The 22,179-nt window shown below is 40.5% G+C and overlaps 1 protein-coding gene across 1 annotated transcript; it reads right to left on the bottom strand.

Moving 5' to 3' along the window:
• Nucleotides 1-4,150: 4,150 nt before the first annotated feature.
• On the bottom strand, nt 4,151-15,370 carry PLA2G12A (phospholipase A2 group XIIA). The gene is made up of 4 exons (XM_082728185.1): nt 14,818-15,370; nt 8,124-8,200; nt 6,787-6,952; nt 4,151-4,685 (listed from the first exon to the last, which is right to left on the bottom strand). Exons 1-4 carry the CDS (start codon nt 15,026-15,028, stop codon nt 4,567-4,569), a joined length of 573 nt encoding a protein of 190 aa, XP_082584311.1. The 5' UTR covers nt 15,029-15,370; the 3' UTR covers nt 4,151-4,566.
• Nucleotides 15,371-22,179: the final 6,809 nt, after the last annotated feature.

Genomic DNA, 22,179 nt, shown 5'->3' with positions numbered 1-22,179 from the left:
ATAATGCAACTTAATCTCTCCCAGCTTCAAATTCTTCTCTGTAAAATGGGGACCAAGTTTACTCAAGTTTTGGAGATAGTAACTGCCAAACTTCTAGAACAGTACCTGGCCCATAGCAAGCTTTCAGTACATTATTTTTAGCTACTGAAGACTTCCTAGATCAGTTCCCAAACTGTGGTCTCTGAGCCAGCAGGATCCACATCATCTAGGAACTTAACTAAAAATGCAAACTCTGGGACCTACAGAATCAGATCTGAATGAGGAGCTGGGGGTAGGGAGAGCGGTGCCCATTAGGTGTTTTTAATGCCAGAATCCAGTGATTCAACTGGAAGCTCATGTTTGAAAACCATGGACAGAGACTAATTAGAATCCTACCCATCCTGCCTTCTCAAAGAAGAAAAAAAGAACCTAAAGCAAATCCATATAATTAAGATACCCTAAAGACTGAAAGTTACTTGACAGATGGCTTGAATGTCACTTTCATAGAACTTACTGAAACTGAAGGTCGTAGCTGTCACCTATCCTAGAAGTGAAACATCTGGAATAAAATTCAGAGATAATCTCCAAATTTTAGTCTTTTTTTTTTTTTTTCCAGTTTACCCCACTGAACCTTCTGGTTTTTCCCTATATAATCACAAAAATATTAGTTTTCTATTGTGATTCCTACACTTAAAGAAAGTTAAAAGTCAACAAAAAAAGGCTTGTAAAGTTATCAGCAAGGAGACTTGGATGTTTTGGAAACCTTTAAGCCTGAGGCAAAAAAGCCCAATATCACTATGGCTTTTGCCAAGAGGATACTATTGATTGAGTTTTAGTTATTTTTATTAATAACTATTAGTTACTTTTTGTTACACCTCATTCTTGCTTTTATGATTTGAGCAGATAGCTGGTTTTGTAAGGTTAAGCCGTGAGGAAAAACAACAAACTAAAGGGGCTACTTCAATTATTATAACCAGTCATTATACATGACCTGAATATACTGCAAGTAATATCTCTGAATTTGAACAATGCAACAAAAGATATGTGGAAGAATCTTACCTAATAGGTTTCATTCTACCTCAAAGTTACTGAAGTCAGTCTACTAAACAGTTGTGTTTATAGAAACTCCATTGTCTTCATTGGATGTTATTCTTGTTTTTTACCATGAAAAAATACTATACATTATGATTTCCTGATAATCTCATACCTTCTACAAATTTTGACAGAAATGCTTTTTCATCTTATGAAAAATTAGTTAGAAGCTAATACAACTTTTAATTAATATTATTAGTATAGTTTACAGGTTCACTGAAAGAGAGCCTGCTCCAGATGTGTTTAATTTGCTTTTGTCCTCACAGTTCAATTCTCTCTTCCTTAGAGCTTCTTGGTGCCTCAGTTTCTCCACCAGTAAAATGAATACAGCCTTATCTGTTGCTGGAAGAAGTATGTCAAAAGGTTTTAAAGACATAGCATTATTTGAAGGCAATACAGTTTTATTTAAAAATATTAGTATTGTATTTCTTGCAGAGAGCTGCTAAAAGCTTGTTTTGGGGTTTTCTTTTTGCTTGTTCTTTTTTTTCTTTATGAATTTATTCTATGGATAGGGAAAATACCATTCTCAAAATCTAAATACATGTTCTGTGGTACATGATTCAAGTGAAAACATCAGTAAGAACTCACGTTCAGCTATATATATATATAACATATATATATATATATATATATAATATGTATATATACATACAGACACACACAGAAACATTAAAGATTGTACATGTACATAGGTTAATACACATACATATTTCCTAGCTCTGTTTGCTAGAAGGGTCTAGCAGCAGTGACACCCCTATAGCAATAAGCGCGTCCAGCACCCAGATATTGGTTTCTGAGTTCCACTAGAAACCATTCTCTAATAACAAGAACCGGTGCTCTCTGAAGAAGAGGCTAATTCTAGCGCTGGCACTATACAAGACAAGCCCAGAGCAACATTCTTACTTTCTTGCCAGGAAATACGGAAGTGCTCAAAAATCAAAAGGATGGGGACACATTAAAGACAAATAGGAGCCAACCTGACATAAATCCCATTAGCCGAGCTGGAATAATTTAAGCAATAAAATAAACATTACCGAAAGTCTGAAGAAATATACCTGAGTCCACACTGATATAAGTAACTGAATAAATGGGAGGGGTGAGGAGACCAATCCTTTTTACAGAAAAATCCCAAGTACTATATAAAGATATTCCCCTTCCAGCAAGTAGAACAGAATCTTGCCATGCTCCACCTCCCACAGACTGACTTGGGGCCTGGCTTCCAAAGAACAGAAGTATGGAAAGGGAAAAAGAGTAACTTCACAGTGGAGAAACCTGACAGACACTACCCTTAAGCAAGTTTTCAGAGTTGACACACCAAGTTAATAACATTCAACTACTGATATGATTTGATGAGAAGAACACTTTATGTTTTTTTTCCTTAAATACCTATAACCCCAGTACAATTATGAGGGAAACATCATTCAAGCCCCAATTGAGGGGCATTCTACAATATACCTGATCAGTACTCCTCAAAACTGTTAAGATATTGAAAAACAAGCCTGTGGAACCATCGCAGACCAGAGGCTTATCAGACATGATGACTAAATGCATTGTGGTATCCTAGACTGGATCCTGGAAAAGAAAAATGACATTAGTGGAAAAATAATACAATCCAGATGAAGTCTAGAGTTTAGTTAATAGCAATTACCAATGTTGATTTCTTAACAAATGTTTCATGGTTATGTAAAATGTTAACATTAGGGCTAAGGAGTATATAGCAAGTCTATATCTTTGCAACTTCTATGTAAATCTAAAATTATTCCAAGATAAAAATCTTAACACATAAAAACAGCTTCCACTGATCTTTGTATATACTTTGTAACTATAAATTAAATATTTTATAGAATTCTGAGTCTGTCCTCTTGAGAAGCCAATGCTGCCAAGAAAATCCACAAATTTATTCTAAGTTTAAAGTTACCTGGTCAAGTATTTCAACAGTAAATACTGGGAAAGATTAAATATGGATAATGGCCTATAAAACTGTTACCTTTTTAAAAGTCTGAAAGTATCAATTAAGGTTCCAAACTCAAACTAATTGAGTTTGCTCAATTAGTCACCAGGATACACTTGCTTTGTCCCATAGACGATACATCTCTTAGCAGAAAAGCTCCATCATCTTAGTTTGGGAAGTTACTAGATTTTTAGCAACAATACCTATTCAAAGTTAGGAATGTGGCCCTTTCCCCAGAATATATTTTTTTCTCTGCCCCTTTGCCTGTAATGACTTAAAGAGAACCACCTCTCCTGCAGCTGTCCTTTCTGATGTTCTAAACATTTTATCTTTGTAACTTTGGCTATAGGTTACCCAAAAGCTATCCATGGCTTGGGATCCTAGGCTAGGGAAAGCCAACAATTAATGGTAGGCAAAGAGTAGAGGAATACAGCTGTGCTTTCCAAAGAAAACTTTGGAAAGGAGAAACTTTCAACATGAACAGACATTTCCAGAGGCAGCTGAGGTTATGGAATTGCTTTTAAACATCTGCTAATAATTTTCAATGTAAATAAAAAAGGTACAAAAGATAATTCTTTGTATCTTGCTTTACCCTCCCTTTTGATTCCACAGTTAAAGACTTAAAAAAAAAAGTATCAAGAACAGTATTTATTAAGACCATTATTAGGAAAAGGTTACAGACTTTTCAAAATAAACCTAAATCTAGTAAGAGGACCAAGTACTAGGGAAAAAACACCAAAGCATAGCAGCATATAATGCTCTAATCTGTATGTGAAGTAAGTTTTCAATTGTCTCATTAAATCCACCTTTCCTTCAATTTACGCCAAGGTTATAGCAAAATATGATGTCTGTCATATGAACGGTTCATAAAATGGGAGTGGCTGTGCTTCTGAATTTTGTTCATGTCACCTTCTAGACACATTACATAATACCTAGATACCCTGGTTTTGCCCCCTAAGAGGCCACCAGTTGATGGCTCCAATTTTGTAAGAAAAAAAGACATGGAAAACTTATCCTTGCAACTCGTCTTATCATTAAGAGAAGTGAGACTTATTCATATGCTTGATGGGCCACAGGAAAACAGCATATTATGTGTTAATTAAAATAGAGAAAAAATAAAGTCAGATCTTTCCAGGAATAAATGTATATTTAAAATTTTATAGTAAACATATACTTCTACGTGAAGATTTTCCCATATTTCCAAATAAGATTATGTTCAACATACCTTGTAATCAATTTTACATTTGACCTCATTGTTTTGGTAAATACAGTTGTGAATACTGAGATACAGACTCCTTTTAAAATATTCTCCCCTTAACATGCACCTCTTTCTGGTCAAGACAATACGGTACAATAAGGCAGCAACATCCAGGAAGATCACCTCCCCACATCTTTCTTTAGTTTGTACTTTTAATGTCAAAATAAAGTCTTAAAATAATTCTTTCACAAAAATAAGGCAGCTTTATGGTATAAAAACAGTAGATCTTTGTCAAGGGCTATATTCTTCTGTCCTTATCTGCTGTCACCAACTGTCAGCATCTTCTTTAAAGATCACTTTTCTCTTCGTAGCGACACCTACATGCGGCTCGTTGGCTGTCCAGATACGGTTTACAGCCTAAATGTATAACACTGTCAAACAAGAGCTCCACTGTGGTTTCACAGGCTGCAAAGGAAGAAAGTGCTGTTACCGCCAGCAACTGCTCTCCCTCCACACATATTACATGTTACAGCACGGTGTCAGTCACATCCTTGGTGAGCACTTAAACATCTGTTGTATCAACGATCTCCCAAACCCTCATAGGCCAGAAGCACACACACACAGACTTCCAGTGTTAGCATGCTGAGCATGTATCCACGTTTTCGTTTGCTCGCAACTGTTCATCCCTATTTTTTTCTACGAGGCAAATGAGTCTCAGTAACACAGTTCATCACAGGTACTTTTCCTTTTATCTGAAAAATACCACTAATAAAGATGCCTTAGAACACACTTAATTTTGCAGTTCAAGGGAAGATTTTTAGGTGTACAAAAAAATAAAGGTTGAAAACAAAGAAACAGGGGCGCCTGGGTGGCTCAGTGGGTTAAAGCCTCTGCCTTTGGCTCAGGTCATGATCCCAGGGTCCTGGGATCGAGCCCCGAGGCGGGCTCTCTGCTGAGCAGAGAGCCTGCTTCCTCCTCTCTCTCTGCCTGCCTCTCTGCCTACTTGTGATCTCTGTCTGTCAAATAAATAAAATCTTTAAAAAAAAATAAAACAGAGAAACATCAAAACATTTAATTATGTCCAATGACTTCTATGAACTAATCACACACCATTTAAGAGGCTTAAGGTAAATGGACCCCAGTCTCTCACTCTTTCTCAGTATCCCAAGGGAGACGTAGGAATCAAAAGTGTTTTTCTACTGGTAGGGTTTAAAATTTTTTTTAGGACTATAAAAAGATAATGGATTTACTTTTCTTATTCTAAGAAGCCTGGAACAGCCAGCTGAGAGAATCTTCATACACAGCACAGCACAGAATTGCTTTTAGTCATCCAAATACATTAAGGAAGAAACTATTCATTGCAAAATCCTGACCTTTTCAAACTTCTCCAGAAGGCTGTGCTGTTAAAGAACACAACCACCACAGAAGTGTAAAGACTATACTTATTCAATAGAGCATTGAAAGGAAAGTGGCTTCATCATTTAGCCAAATGAGTACGTCCTTAGATCAGAAGACAGAAGATACATCCATGTATGCATCCACCGTGCAACTAGCTTGCTCAGCCAAGAGCGTGCAAAGCATTCAGAGGCTGGGAATTCAAGCTGCAGAGACTTCTTCCTTGACAGTTACTACTAGGAATTCAGAATCAGATCCATGACAATGTTCGGGGAATACTGCAGTAGACAGAGCACGAGTTTTAAAATCGGAAGTACGCAACTTAGGACAAGTTACTTCCTGGAACTTTCATTTCCTTCCTTGGAAAATGAGTATACCACTACCTACTTCTTTGGGTTTTTGTGAACACTAAGGTAAACAGATCTAAAATATCTAGCATGGTATCTTATGAAAAATGCCTTAAAATGCATAGTTTCCTTTCTTGCACCTTCTCTTCCAATTTCGATGTATGATAAATACTTCAGCTTGACACTGAAAAGATTTTATAACTTCTAGTATTTGTACAGTGATTTGTATTTCCACAAATTTTTGTGGAAATTGTCTATCTTTATGCCAATTCTATGACATGGGTATTATTTTTTAAATGGGCACACTGATACACCTTTTCCCTTTGCTGACTCTACTTCGTATCCCGTCACTCTGAGAATGAGTATTTGCTGAATCCTGTGAGTCCTCCTAGCAAATCTGGAGGTGGTTTTGGGGACCCTGCTGACACAGATACATATGAAGACACAGTTAAGTGCAAATCCTCTAGAACTTCCCACTTGAAATCCCATGTGTTATATACTTAAAATCATTGGATCCAGGATTTCAAACTTCAGGCTCTCATAATTAGAGACAGACTACAGGGTATAAGATTGTGGATGAATTCTTGTCTGCCTCACATAGCCTCTTCCCAAGGTTTCCTAACACTTTTTGCTTCCACAACTATAAATCATTTGAGATGACAAAATCAACGACTCCTCATCTCAGAAAACTGAAGGGGCTGTGTCACAACAGACAGAGTAGTACACAGCGAAAGATTGCTAGTGGTAACTCTGTAGTGAAACATAAAGCAGTCAGTAAAACCTGACAAACTGCACTCATCTTCGTCCTGCCGCATCATGCTTACCCTGAACGTGCTGAGCCAGTCCTAGTGTCTTCTGCACATCCCGGCAGATCTTAGAGAGGCAATACTGGAATTCCTCATCGCAGTCATTCTTGCTCTTGCCGCAGGTCTCATAGCACCTGTCGTGTTGGTTACAGCACTTTGTCAGGGAAGGGATGCCAATATTAAGCTGAAAGAGGCATTTGGATGGATTATTATTGGTGAAATTCAAAACTCCTCTGCTAAAGTAATGCATTCAAGTAGACTTAGAAATCAAGGACGATGACTGCTGCATAACTCCCCAAATCCATTTCTGTCTACGAATGTTTTCCATGTTATTTGTGCATCCTCCCATCACTCACCCACATGCACCTACATGCTCTCCCTCTCAGCCATGCCTCAGAATTCCCTATTTTGCAATATTCAGTTATCTGCTAGTAACAAATGTAACTTCCAATTGTCCAAAACACAAAACATAGTTTTAAGAACAGAAAGGTCAGGCTAAGAGCAAAGACTGAGTTTTGGACAGTCCAAGTAGTCTGTACCTCTCCCCCTATAAAGTGTACTTTATATAAAATATCACTGAAAACTTTTAAGCTCCTACAACTTACATTTTATTTTATTGTGGTTCAACTTTAAGTATCAACTCCCTAAAGATACTGTTCCTTCAACTCTATAAATTATCTTTAACTGGTTTCAATAACTTTATATGTAAAACCCTTATGTCCAGGAATCACTCAACATTTTTTTCTCACAATAGTTGGCTCAGATTCAGCTTCGCCTACCAAAAAACACAGCTATCTTATTTAGCTTTGCTTTAGGATAGAAAATATGCTTTATCTATACTTTTTTATCCAAAGTAGCATTACTTGTATAAATTTTTTAAACCATGTTTGTGACATGAAGAAATATCTTTTTAATAATATTAATATCTATAAGATTAAAAAATTAAACATGAATTTTATTCCATTTGGTTTTGTTAGGACTAATATGTTTTAGCTATAAAAGAATATAATAAACTCAATTACCATTATAACAAGCAAAATTATTTGTGATCCTGAGAACACACTGACAGTCTTGCATAATTAAGGGTACTACACAGTTGGGGCGCCCGGGTCGCTCAGTCAGCTGAGCATCTGGCTCGTGATTTTGGCCCAGGTTATGATCTCAGGGCTGAGCTGCTGGGCTCCACACTCAGCATGGGGTCTGCTTGAGATTCTCCCTTTCCCTCGCTATCTGCCCCTCCCCACCCTGACCTGTGCCCGCTTTCTCTCTAATAAATAGATCTCTAAAAAAAAAAATGAGTACTACATAGCCTACTGATCGTAAAGCTTTTCAAATAAGAAAATAATGGTATTTACGTGAACACCAAACAGTGGAGAGCCACATCCATTCGGCGGGGAGGGTTTATAACCGTAACGTGGGAAAGGCTTAGAACCTATAAAATATAAATGGTATAATTAATTTTCAAGTATGATGAAAAACATGCAAAAAGGCCTATGATGTACTACTAGATTAGCCTTGGAAATATTTAATATTTGGATACTGACATAAGTGAATATCTTTATTCTAAGCCTGTATTATACAAAACGTGTAAAAGTTTACTCTGGACTTCAGGAGTTTTCAGAGAGTATATGTGAGACTGGGTCCATATATATGAAAGATAAATCCACCTTATTTCCCTGTACATTCTAATACATTTTTTTTGGTTAAAAACTTAAAGGGCTAAACTGTATCTTTCCAACCTTCAGCCAATACTCCACTATACACAAACCTCAATAACCATTAACTAACCAGTTTACTCAAAGAGCTTAAAGCTAAGGAAGATAAGGTCACCCAATGAACATTTAACTGCCTTAATGCCATTGTAAGACATTACAGGACCACATATTCTAGCCTGGACTCCAACCAACCATTTCACAAATATACTTCTTTGCCAGCTAAGGAAAAAGGTCAGGAATAAAGATAGCTTGGTGAATCTTACTCCAGTTTTATTCTCCCTAACAGCACCAATGGTTCAGTAACAAGGAGAAAGATGACCTTATCACAACAATCTTACCTGCTGCAAAATACTTCAAAAATATCTCTCCTCCTGAAATATATACATCGCTTCAAGATACCAAACAGTCATCTACTTTCTCTTGAATGTTTCCCGCGATCCTCCTACAGCATCAAGAAAGAACCTATTCCATTGTGGAATGGCACTAACTGTTAAATTCTTTCCTGTTTCCTTTTGAGCAATCCTCTACCCCTGGGGAACACAAAACAAGCCAATTTCCTATTTTACATGAGTAATCCTCCCAACATCTGGGACTCCCATTTATCTTCAATTCTAGAAGCAAAACATCCCCTGTTATTCCAAATTATCTCTCTCCAGAGTTCCTTATTTAGGAAAAACACAAAGTATCCACCTTTTCAGGCAACTATTTATTACTAGAAGACCAAAGATAAGTTTAGCCTCCAAAAGTACAGTGCAGGGGTTGGGGGGGGGCACAAAAGCAGCTCTTCCAGTAATCAACCACCAAAATAAATAATCATCTCAAAGTAAGGATCTAAAAATGGTTTAAGTGAGATGCTAAGACTCACATGCTTGACTGAAGTGACAACTAGAGCCTAAAGAGAGTGTAACCTCAAGAGGATTCAAAGCTTTAGCCTGCTCCACCCAGTCTGAAGAGTAGTACGGATGAAGAAAGTGGATCGAGGAATGAGGAGGTCAATGACAGAAGTTGGTCTTGCTTCTCCAGCACTGTTCAAGAAGGATGGTTGTTTCTAGGCCCTTGGAAAATGAAGGTATATGCCTCAAGCTACCACAGAGTCACTGTGATCCTTCACCTCCTGCTTTTGGTCCTTCATTCTTAAGAAAATTGTTTATGATTTGGCTTTCCACTTAACAGGGCCCAAGAGGGAGGATATACTAACCACCTGGGTACCTCACGGGCACCTCAAACTTTAGAGATACCTCTTGACATTCATCCCGAAACCTGCTCCATCCATAGTTCTATCTTCTCAGATAAAAGCAATTCCAACATTCCCAGCGCTCAGGAAAAAACCTTAGCCATCTTTAATTCTCTCATTTTCTTATATCCCACATCCATTCCACAGCATGTTTTGCTGACTCTACCTTCAAAACATCCAGAATCTAATCACTTCTTCCCAACTCTACCACTACCATCCTGCTCTAAGCCACCATGGATTATTGCCATAACCTCCTAATATCTTCCTACTTTGCTTTTGCCACTCCACAGCACCCCCACACCACCTCTAGCCATCATCTATTCTCAACACTGAACCTGAGTGATCCTATTAAAATGTTAGATCACGTTTTTCTTCTGTCAAAACCCCTCTAATGGCTTCTCGCCTTATTCAAAATAAAAGCCCACATTCCCTTCCAAGGTCTAGAAAACTCTATATAATCTAAACCACCACACAACATACCATGACTGCTCTGACCTCATCTTACTATTCTCTCTCCTCTTCCTCACTTCAATCCATCACATCTGACTTCTCCGTTATTCCAGACACTCCAAGTCTGCTCCTGCCTTAATGCCACTCAACCTGCTATTCTTCTATGTGGAGGCTCCTCCTTCACATTCTCAGCAATGCCTTCTCTGACCAGACCATATGTAGCACGCATAACTGTCAAACACATTATATTATTAACCTACTTATTTATTATCTGTCTCCCCATATTAAAATATAAACTCCGTGATGGCAGGAATTTCTGTTTTGTACCTTCAGAGACTTGAACACTGCCCGGCGTATGGTTAGGTTGTCAATAAATATTTGTTGATGAATGAATGAATAGGCAGATGACTTGGAAGGCAGTTCTAATATTCATTATAAATAAACTGGTACTGATGCTTATCTTGCAGTCTCCTTTAAGTTTGGCAAGCATTAATCAACCTCCAAAGCTTGATCATTTCTCATTTGTCACATCTCTTTAAAATGTGCCATCCCAAACTGAACACCAGTAGGTGTGATGGGCCTATTCTGAAGTAGATAAAGTCTTGTATTAACAGAGCCCAAGACAGTTAGCATATATTTTAGCTATGTCTCAGTACTAAGATACATTGGACAGTAGGAAAAAAACATCAGTTCTTTCTAAAATAAACTCTATCTACTGCTAGAGACTCAACATCTCTACAGCTTAAATTTTGAGCCTAACTATTAGATGATGTATCAGAGCTACTACCCCCTGAAATTTGTAAACCAATACAGGAAGCTAAGAAAAAAATGAAATGAGATGAATTTCAAAAAACAAACCAAATCCACTGGGTACAACTACATGAAAAGACTATTCATTGATTCTACTTGTTGACTTAAGCAAATGCTCCTCTCTTGATGCTTTGTTTTAGCATCAGTATGGACAGATAAAATCTAAAGATTTGCCTGGACTGAGGTAATGACAGATCTTTTCTATATATTTTTTTTAGAAATTTGATGTAAATACTTCCAAACAGACCAATTTCTTTCACGTGAATGACACTGAAGACGATGGGAAACAGATAGGGAAGGCTTGGGACAAAGACCTTAGCACTATGCTCTATAGGAAATGCAGTGTAGAATTCAAACAGCTTTTCCAAACACTTGAGGTTTTAATTCATGAATTGATCTCCAGAGGGCCCTTGTGCTACTTTATTTTTCTAGTTCACTCACTCTACTTTCCTCAAATGTCTAACACCTCCATTCCTATCTTCTTTCTTAGCTGATGACCTTGATTCCTACTTCACTGAGAAAACTGTGAAGTGATCGGAAGAGAACTCAGACATTTATCCACCTAATCAGCATCTGTGCCCCTATCCCCTACCTTTGTTCCTATTAACAGGGACAGGCCATCAGTGCTCTTGAGCAATCTATTTATGCACTGGAACCCATCCTCTCACCTAAGGAACTGACTCCAATAATTCTTCATTTCTCCCTCCACAGTGTTTTCATTCTCTACTGAATCATTCTCAAAAGCATACAAATATGCTATTATTTTTCCTAATGACTTTTTTCCATGGTCTGCCCTATTACAGTTAAGGGCAACCCCATCCTTCCAATCATTTAAGCCAATTAAGTTTTGGAATCATTTTTTTACCCTACTCACACCTTCCTTCTGAGCCATCAGCAAATCCTTCAGGCTCTTCCTTCAAAATATATCCCTAAATCCAACCACTTCTCACCACCTTTCTGGCTTTGAACCTGGACAAAACCACCACCATTTTTTGTCTGAATTCCTGCCCGTGTCACTCTGCCTCCGTTCTTGCTCTCCCACCTCCCTGGACTCTTATTCTCTGCACAAGAGCCAAAGGAATCCTGTTAAAACATGTATCACCGGGCGCCTGGGTGGCTCAGTGGGTTAAGCCGCTGCCTTCGGCTCAGGTCATGATCTCAGGGTCCTGGGATCAAGTCCCGCATCGGGCTCTCTGCTCAGCGGGGAGCCTGCTTCCTCCTCTCTCTCTCTGCCTGCCTCTCTGCCTACTTGTGATCTCTCTCTGTCAAATAAATAAATAAAATCTTAAAAAAGAAAAAAAAAAAAAAAAAAACACCATGTATCACCGAAGGAGCTACTTATTCATAAATCTAAAACACTTTACAAGACAATTTTGTGTTCTATTTTTCAAAAGAAATCAAGGTTTTCTTTCTCAAAACTTCTTTGCAGTTGGGGGAAAAAAAATTAAGAAAGAAAAAGTGACCATGTAATTTGTTCTCCTAAGAAACTTTACTTCAATCTCAATAAAGCGTTCTTCCCACCCGAGGGAGGATGGCCAGAAGGAAGCAAGTCTCCATAAAGCCAATCCTTTTGATAAAACCAAGATGACTGAATTCAACAAGGCTGTGCCCTTTAATTTGATCATCCTCTCCCTGCTACCAAGTCTTTTTTTAAGTTCCCTTTAACCTCTTTACTGCAACTATTGAACACCCCTTAATTGCCATGCTCCTCTAGCTTTGGGATTTGTCTGTTTGGTCCTGATTTGATCACTTGCATTCCAAAATACCGGCAAGGTTGAAATAGGGTTCCAGGGAGACTTCTCAAGTAATAGCAATTAAAAAAACAATATTCATTATGTTGGAATTATCAACATGGTGACTTGGAACCACAATTCTAGGAGCCGACAGCATTACTAAGACACAGAAGGATGTTCACTGAAGCATACCATTTCCTAAACTCTCAAGTTCATTTACGCTGGAGATCTTCCTTGAGACTCCATATGGTAAATTTAGTGAGGCTTGTTGAAGATAAAAAGGGTTAAGTAAAATAAAACATCAAAGTCATCTTTATTAATAGGAACAGTATTCATTCAACATCAGAGCTATTTCAAATATAAATAAACTCTAGAAAACCTGATTTATCACAAGTTTATGAAGACTGCTTATTGAAGATGTAAGCCTTTCCTATCTCAGTAAATGGCAACCACATCCTTCCTTTGGCCCAGGCCAAAATCTTCGGAGTCATTCTCAACTGGCCTTTCTCCTAGGTCCTTGTCACTGGCCATTCCCTCTGCCTGGAGGGTTTTATCCCCAGATCATCACAGTGTCACCTTCAGCATTTTCAGATTTCTTCTCAAATGCTGTCTTATCAGTGAGACCTTCCCTGAACAACTTATTTAAATGAGGAAACTGCCTCCCAACACCATCACTGTTTTTACTATAGTTCTCAAAACACTGCCATACTTCAGACCTACATATACTGCATTTTGGGCTTATTTTACTTATTTTTTAGTTTACTGTCTTTCCCCACCAAAATGTAAGCTCCATGGACAGGAATTTTGTGTTCTGTTTACTGCTGAATCTCCAACTGGTAGAACACTTGAGACGTAACAGGCACTCAAATATTTGTATAAGGAATGGGGATGACTAAGTAAAATGATGACATCCGCCTCAGGAAAGGCAATATTTAATTTTCAAATAGTTCACTTATTCCTCCTAACAAGCTCTTCAAGAATAAAAACACCCTTCTGCATTGCATACTGGTGGTTAACATTTAGGCATAAATTCAGGAAGGAAACATTTTAGCCCTTCATAGCACATGAGCTATGGCTCATTCTTTAGCTCCATTAACATAAAACTAGAAATTATTTTGAGAATTAAAGGCAGCAAATGGCATCACAGTTTTACATGACACAGATTTCTTTTAAATTCACCCACATGCAATCTGGTTTTATTGGTCACTGAATTCCCTATGCTTTAAGCTGCCAAGCATTAAATGAACTAGGCCCCAACTTTGACTACTCTTATTGGAAACATGATTTTCCAATCAAAATCTTAACATTTTGAATTTCCAAAGAAAAGCCTGGGTACTTTATCTGAGATGCTACAATATTTAAACATTCAGAAAAAGCAAGTGCTTGAAATGAAAGGTATCTACTAAGACACTGAGTTTATTATTACCAAAAATGCCACCGAACAAGTTCTCAGATTCAAAAAGAACTAAAGTTAAAAAATATGAAAAGCAAATCAAAACAATTACTAGTATTAACCAACAATGGAGAGGAAGTGTCACTATCAAGTCGTGATAGACAATTTCTGGAAGAGTTATCAGAACTCTTTCTCAACAATAGAGTACACCAAAAGTCTGTACAAAGGTCGCAATTTATTTTCTGTAGCCCTGCAGGTAAAGAAAACAATTAAAAGCAATTCTTAAGAAAAGTAAAACGTCATGATTAAAATTCTGTCTATTCTGCATGTTCGGCTGACTAACGGCGCTAAAATATGGGGCTAAAATCGGTCTGTTCCGCTCCAGTCCCACGATGCGTACGTCACAAAATTCTGAGGCAACTTCGTGCAACAGCAAAAGAAAAAGGGAGAAAGAAAAAGAAAAGGTAGTAATTCAAACGCAATGAAAACAGGTCAGAGTGTACACCTCCTGTGACCTCTTATATTCTAACAATAGTGGTGCAAACTTCTAACCGGATTGCTCAATCACAAGAATGCTAAGACTCTAGCAGTGGTTAAGTCTCTCCACGGCTGGAGGACAACGTCAAGGTCTGCCTTGCATCCCACACCTCCACGACCTCGGTCTCCGCAACACCCAGAAAGCGCGGTTCTCGCAGGGCCTGGGCTCCCTCTCACCGTCATTGCACTTGTACTGGCAGAGCCCATCCTCGCCTCCCAGGAGGTCCAAGGCGGCGTTCAGGTACGTGTCTATCTTGTGAACGCCGTTCCGGATGGTCTTCAGCGTGGCCCGCCAGTCGGTAGTCTGGGCCTGCTCCTGGCACCTGAGAGCGGCAGGCACGAAGAGGAGGAGGACGAAGGCGAGCGCGTGCCGCGGGAGCAGGGCCATCCGCGCAGCACCGGGCCGTGCCCCCCACGGAACCCACACGGCGCCCTAGGCAGCGGCGCCAGCCCGGGGCTCGGCGTCCCCAGCCGCCTCCATGCCCACGCCTCCTTCCGAGCTAGTAGGCGGGGCCTCACCGTCCTTACTCAGCTCCGGCGGGGAGGCGGCGCTGTCGCGAAGACGCGCGCACCGCGCACGCGCGGGCCTGGCCCTGCGGCCCCTACTGTGCGCTTGCGCGCAAGCGTGGTGCGTCAGAGGCCGGCGGAGCGGGAGCTCAGAGCAGTGGGGAGGAGTTCCTCGTCTAAGCGGAGCCCACGGAGCTCCTCCGCCGGGGCTCTATTTAGGACTGTGTGAGGGGACAGCCAAGTGAAGAGCCCCCACTTGACCTGTCAAGGTTCAGCCCGGCAGTCGCCATCACTCCCACCCCACCCTCGTCCCTAGGGACAGGCTTCTATGGGTGTGGACGCCGTGGGACAGATGAGTTCCCCTAGCCCCTTACAGAGAGCGCTGCGAGGGGTTCCAGCTATGTTTCGGTTTGAGGACGCGATTCTGCGTGACACGTGGACGCCCTCGCGTGCTTTTGATTGTCGCGGCTGGGGGAACGGGAGCCGGACCGGTCAATCCAAGGGCGAGGTGGTCCCTGAATGGCTGGAGCCTCATTTACAAATTCTAAAAGGAAAAAAAAAAAAAAAAAAAAAAAGGAAATTCGGAAAGAAAACCGTTTGACAGAAACTATGAGTTTTCTTTCCTGATAAGGAAGAAACGGTACTCTACACTTGAATACAGTGTTTAAAGAAATCTTAATTGGAAATCACTGTTTTCGTGTTGACCATATTTTGTAATTTGAGAACTCCGGTGAAATTTCTCTGTATTTTTTCCCCTGAGCTGTGCAGAATACTTAAATAATAATTGCAGTAGTGGTTTTTTGTTGTTGTTTTAAAAATTTTTATATTTTATTTATTTATTTACCAGAGTTATAAATATCTGGTTGTGTTAGTATCCTGGAAATTCTAAGAATTTTACAGTAAGATTCCAGGGCAATATTGCAAGTGTTGGGAATAGATATGTCCTTTCTTATTTTAAAATTACCAATAAATTCTAGTTTGGCGTTTTGTGTTTGACACAAGCTTCCTAAGTGTATGAAATTTGCACTAAAGAGTTCCTAGGAATTACATCCCTCTTTATGGAGAACTTACTCTGCTCCTGCCATCCACTTCACATGCACCATCTCACGTTCAGAACACTGCTTTACAGGGATGTAGATTTTGGGTGACTTAGAAACAAAAAGTCCCTCCTGGCCGATGCAGACAGATGTAGCCCAACCCCAAGCTGCCACCCTCAGCCAGGCTCTCTTGGGCTGTGATCTGCCTATGGCAAAGGTGGAAGGGGAGACTTGTGCCAGAGAGGTGTTGTCCTCCCTTAACCGTGGAGGAGTCAAAAGTACAGAGAATTCAGGTGAGGGTATCCTGTCAAAGTAGGGGCTATGTCTACCTTCATGAGTTGCCAAAGATTTTTTTTTTCCCTTCATTTTTGGACAGCGCGTTTAAAAACATTCAGAAAAGGGAACACAGAATTTAAAAAAAAAAAAAACACGTTTTCTGGAGCATTGGTTTTCTCATCTCTAAAGTGTGGGTGTTGAATGAGATTATCTCTGAGGTCCCATCTAATTCCACCACCCAAAACCTTAAACCAGTTTTGGTTCTTTCAAGTCTTCAGAGAAACTCTCCCATATGTGAGTAAATATTGCACAAGAAAAGAGAGAACGTAGTAACCCCATTCCAACCCACAGTTACTGAAGCCCCAAAGGCTCTCCTTTTTTCCTTTTCTCTATACATTTATTCCTTGGTGATCTCATCTAATTTCTTATATCTTAACTACAGCCTCTGCTCCAAAGATTCAGTCTGCTCTCTCTTCTTTTTGGGGATTAAATTCTCAAATTCCAGTTCCTTGGACTAATAGGGTTGTCTCATTTTCTTTGAAACAAATTTCTTTTTCCACTGTGTTCCCCCTAGGAGTCACCACCATCTTTCCAGAAAAAGATTTTGTTTTATTTTTACATTTACTTCATATTCAATCCTTAGATATTTGTTGTTCTGCTGCAGTAATTCCAAGATTTACTTTTCCCCCTTAATTCCTGCTGCCGGATAATAGAGTCTGGCATTGACTACAGGACCAGCTACATAACTTGCAGGGCTCAGTACACAATAAAAATGAAGGGCTCCATGTTCAAAAATTATTAAGAATTTCAAGAGGGGGGCGCCTGGGTGGCTCAGTGGGTTAAAGCCTCTGCCTTCAGCTCGGGTCATGATCCCAGGGTCCGGGAATCGAGCCCAGCATCGGGCTCTCTGCTCAGCAGTGAGCCTACTTCCCTTCCTCTCTCTCTGCCTGCCTCTCTGCCTACTTATAATCCTATCTGTCAAATAAATAAGTAAAATCTTAAAAATAAAAAAGAATTTCAAGAGGATGACAGCATTAGAAGACATTAAAGCAAATATGAAACATTTCTGAGTTCAGTGCCTTGTATATCGACACAGGATTCATGGCCATGAAGCCAGCCCTGACTGGTCATATCATGTAACTTCTAGAAGACCCCTTCCATCCTTTCTTCCTAATAGCATAAATGGTTTGAGAAGAGCCTTCTTTACAGGGCACTTTCATCTAATCAGTAAAACTTGTTATTACTGTGACAGACACTGTTGGTTGCAAACCCATGACTTCCAGGTCTTTTCTGCTAGCATAAGGCTAGGTTTTCTAGATATAATTTGACTGTGGATGGGCAGGGGCTGAAGCCAGGAAGCAAGGAAGGATGTAGCAAACCAGGTAAGACATTATTATGACTTGGCCTAGGGAAGGAGAATGGAGGTGTGAAAGTGGTCACATTCTAGATATAACCTGATGGTAGAGCCAACAGGAATTACTGTGATGGTATACGAGGGAAGGAGGAATCAATGACCTTGAGGTTTTGGCTTTAGCACTTAGGATAGTGAGTTCTCACTAAATGACATGGGGTGGATTTCAGGAGGAGCAGATTTCAGGGAAAATTTAGAACATTAATTTCAGACATATCATGTTTGAGAAGCTTATTCTGAATTTGTACTTCAGAGGTGGAATAAGGACTAGAAATTTATTTGAAGTCCTCAGCATAGAAATGACTTTTAAAATCATGGGACTAGAAAAGATCCTCTAAAACAGGAGTATGTAGAGAAGCAGGACTAAGTCTAAGTCATAGAATATTGGGGAACTAAGAAGTGGCAAAAGAGGCTCAGAAGGGGCATCCAAGTGCAGCAAGAGAGTGCTTTATTGCAGTGTGTCTAGGAAAAACAGAACCATCCATTTGGCTGGTGTAGAAGAAGATGAGGACCTGATACTGATTGCTGAATTTAATAACATGGAGGTCAAGGTGAACTTCACAGAAAACTTTCAGTGGAATACTGGGGACAAGACACGTGTAGTGAGAGGAGAGGAAAATAAAAAAAGGAAGAGGAATTGGAAAAAGCAATTTTGTTCAGTATTATCAAAACAAAATTATGAAAATATAAAAGATGCTGTATTTGTGCTGATTCTTGTCTACATGATACATGTGCCTTGGAATGTGGTCTTCTGGGTGGCTGAGACTAGGCTGTGTTTTCTCTGCAGAGCTTTCCAGTCCAGTTACAAGCGTAGTCAGGCAGATACACTTTCTGGAAACCCCGAATGGTTGTTTCACTGTCATGGACGTCAAGGAATGTGATGATATTATTAATGAGTGAGAATGCCAAATGTATTGGGTTTAATGTAATGTATTAACCCAGAATTCTTGGAGAGTGGAATCCTCTGTGTTATTTTAAACAATACAAAATCAACAAAATACAAATGATCAGGGGCAGTTTCTATTTGTTAGTCTTTTGCAGTGTCTCATTAAATGGCCTGAGCTGTGTTATTATGATGAAAATAAATGACACGTGGTGAAACCATTCCAGCCTTAATGATCAATCTTTGCCCAGTGTTAAGGCTGGAACACTGGTTTCTAAACAGGGCTCAATTTAAGGGGAAAAAAGTGCTAGTTTCCAGCCTCTGCCTTTAAGAAAAATAAAAAATTAATAGCATGAATAGCTTTCAAACCAGGGACAAAGTGAAGGACAAGAGATGGCTGTACCAGATCTATAAGCACGGGTTGGTTCCATGATATATTGAAAATAACAGCTTTCCATTTCAGGTGTTCTGTCATCAGGCAAATTTGATCAGTGTTTTAGTCTGCTTAGGCTACTATAACAAAATACCACAGACAAGGTGACTTATAAACAGCAGAAGTTTATTTCTCAGACTTGTAGAGGCTGGCGGTTCAAGATCAGGGTGCCAGAGTGATCAGGTTCTGGACAGGACTCTCTTCCAGTTTGCAGACAGCTGACATCTGTGTCCTCACATGATGGAGGATGGGTGGAATTTCTGGGGTTTCTTTTATAAAATACTAATCCCCATTATGAGGCCTCCACCCTCATGACCTAAGCACTTCCTGAAGACCCCACTTCCTAATACTATCACACTGGGCATTCGAATTTCAACATGAGTTTTGGAGGAACAAAACATTAAAAGTACAGCAGTTAGGGAGGAGATTTTCAAGTGATCTTTGTGGGTAGAATGTAAGATTACTCGGCATGCAGAGAGATGTGCTGGGTAGGATGGAAAGGAACCCACCTGTGTACGACTGCAGGGTTTTAAACCTTTGGGCTAAATTCAGCTGTGTGGTCTCTCTAGGTTGGATTTCTGGTTACTTCCAAACCTCTGACTGATTTTCAGTTTCATATCTCCTGCTGCATGCTATGTACATCTTTCCTGGGCTCCCACAGACCTCACAGCTTCAAAATATCCTTCACTAATGAAACCAGCTTCTCTTTCTGTTTCCTTTATTTCTTTAATCAATGGCAACAGCAATCATCTCATTATCCAAGAGAAAACTTGGGAGTTATTCTAGGCTCGTATCCCTTTCCTTCATGCCCTGTTCTCTCTTTCTGTCCCCACCTGCCATCTATTTCACTCCTTAATATATCTGGTATTGGTGTCATCCTCTTTAAAAGTGTCCTGCTGTAGTTTCCACTTTTGCCATCTTTCATTTGGATGGTTCCAACAGTCTCTTAAATGTTTTTCTTACCCCATCTCACCCCCTCCAATACATCTTCCTCGATGCCTCCACGGTGAACTTCCCGAAGTCTTTCAGTGGTCCCCACTCTTTGGCATGACTGCCTCTCTGATGTGCCCTTTTCTCCCTTTCCAGGAGAGAAGGGCACCCTGGGCACCCTGGGCACCCCCTCCGCTGTCATGCTCACCTCTGGGGAAGAGGGCTTCTTTGACACTTCAGGCTGATTTATGGGTCTCCTTAGAGTTTTCTGCTCTCTTGTCCCTGGCAAAGTCTCCCTCATAAGCTAGTGAGCTCTGAGAGTTAAATACGAGATGATGGCAGCACTCCATGTCTAGTGAGCTCTGTTCGTTGAGCACCTTCAGGAAAGACCACGCTAAGGCAAAGCAGCAGTAGCAGCAGCAGCAGGTCAACAGTAGGGTCCAGTGCCCAGCCTCTGCGTGGAGCCTGCCGCCCGAGCTAGCAGCAGTGGGAGTCTCTGATAAGCAGGCCTACAGTACTCCTTGAGCATTATCCCCAGATGCGCAGCCAACTCTTTGGCTTTCTTGGAGATTCTGTGAACTGCATAATATCTTTGAACAAATCTCCTTCCCTCCATTAGATCAATTAGATTGGCTTCTGTGGTCAGCGGCCAGGAGCCCTTTCGTAGACCTCTTGACTAAGAGAACCCTGGAGTCCAGTCATCTCCCTCCTGCTGTTCCCAGGCTCTGCCACATGGAGTCACTATGGGGAAGCTGGTTCTTCACTCTTCAGGCTCCAATTCAGGTCCACTCTACTGTGAAGCCTCCAGGTTCCAGGTCACTGTGCGGCCTGGCTTCATCCTTCCAGGGGCCACAACGCTACCTTCTCCCAGCTTTCAGCCCTTAGTCCTCATATCCAGGCATCTTCAAAGATGCTACATGCTCCACGTTTGCTGGGCCAGGACATGGTGGAAATTTTAAAGCATGCCACAGATTTTTTGACACCCCTCCCGTCAAGAGATGGATATTTGTTCCCTTCAACCTGCTCAGGTCTGTGATGAAAGCGAGGCTCAATGACTTCCAAGGCTGGGTTTATAGAGGTTGTCATCGTTTTCGGGCTCTCCTGGGACACTTATCAGCTGTTATGTAAGAAGTCTAGAGCCACTGAGTCCTCATGTTGAGAGTCCAAATGGAGAAGCTCGCATAGACAGAGATGCCTGAGAAGCCCCACTGTCTGAGTTCTCCCAGCCCTAGCACCAGACGCATGAGTGAAGAAGCCTTGAAGATGATCCTTGGCACAGCCCTCCTTGTCTGATAGTAACTACACTAGAGGATGGCAGAAATGGCCAGCTGACCCCAGCGAATTCCCAGACATGTAAACAAAATAATAAACAATTGTTATTTAAGTAAATATGTGGGGTTCTTTCTTCCACAGCCATAGATGGCCAAATATTTTCCTGCATTCAATGACAAAGGCCTGGGCAGCATGGGAGGGGAGGAGGAGTTAGTGTGCAATGGGCACAGATTTTTAATTTGGGAAGATGAAAAATTCCTGGTTGCATAACAAAGGGAACATATTTAATGCCCCTGAACTGTATACTTCATTTTTTTTTTAAAGATTTTATTTATTTATTTGACAGAGAGAGATCACAAGTAGGCACAGAGGCAGGCAGAGAGAGAGAGGAGGAAGCAGGCTCCCTGCTGAGCAGAGAGCCCGATGCGAGACTCGATCCCAGGACCCTGAGATCATGACCTGAGCCGAAGGCAGCGGCTTAACCCACTGAGCCACCCAGGCACCCTGTATACTTCATTTTTTTTTTTTTAAAGATTTTATTTATTTATTTGACAGACAGAGATCACAAGTAGGCAGAGAGGCAGGCAGAGAGAGGAGGAGGCAGGCTCCCTGCAGAGCAGAGAGCCCGATGCGGGACTCGATCCCAGGACCCTGGGATCATGACCTGAGCCAAGGGCAGAGGCTTAACCCACTGAGCCACCCAGGCGCCCCTATACTTAATTTTTTAAAAAGATTTTTATTTATTTATTTAAGAGAGAGGGAGAGAGAGTAAGAGAGAAGATGAGAGGGG

Source organism: Mustela nivalis, assembly GCF_964662115.1.
Source record: "Mustela nivalis genome assembly, chromosome: 4".
In the NCBI taxonomy this organism is placed as follows: domain Eukaryota; kingdom Metazoa; phylum Chordata; class Mammalia; order Carnivora; family Mustelidae; genus Mustela; species Mustela nivalis.
This window is presented reverse-complemented; position numbering and strand designations above follow the sequence as displayed.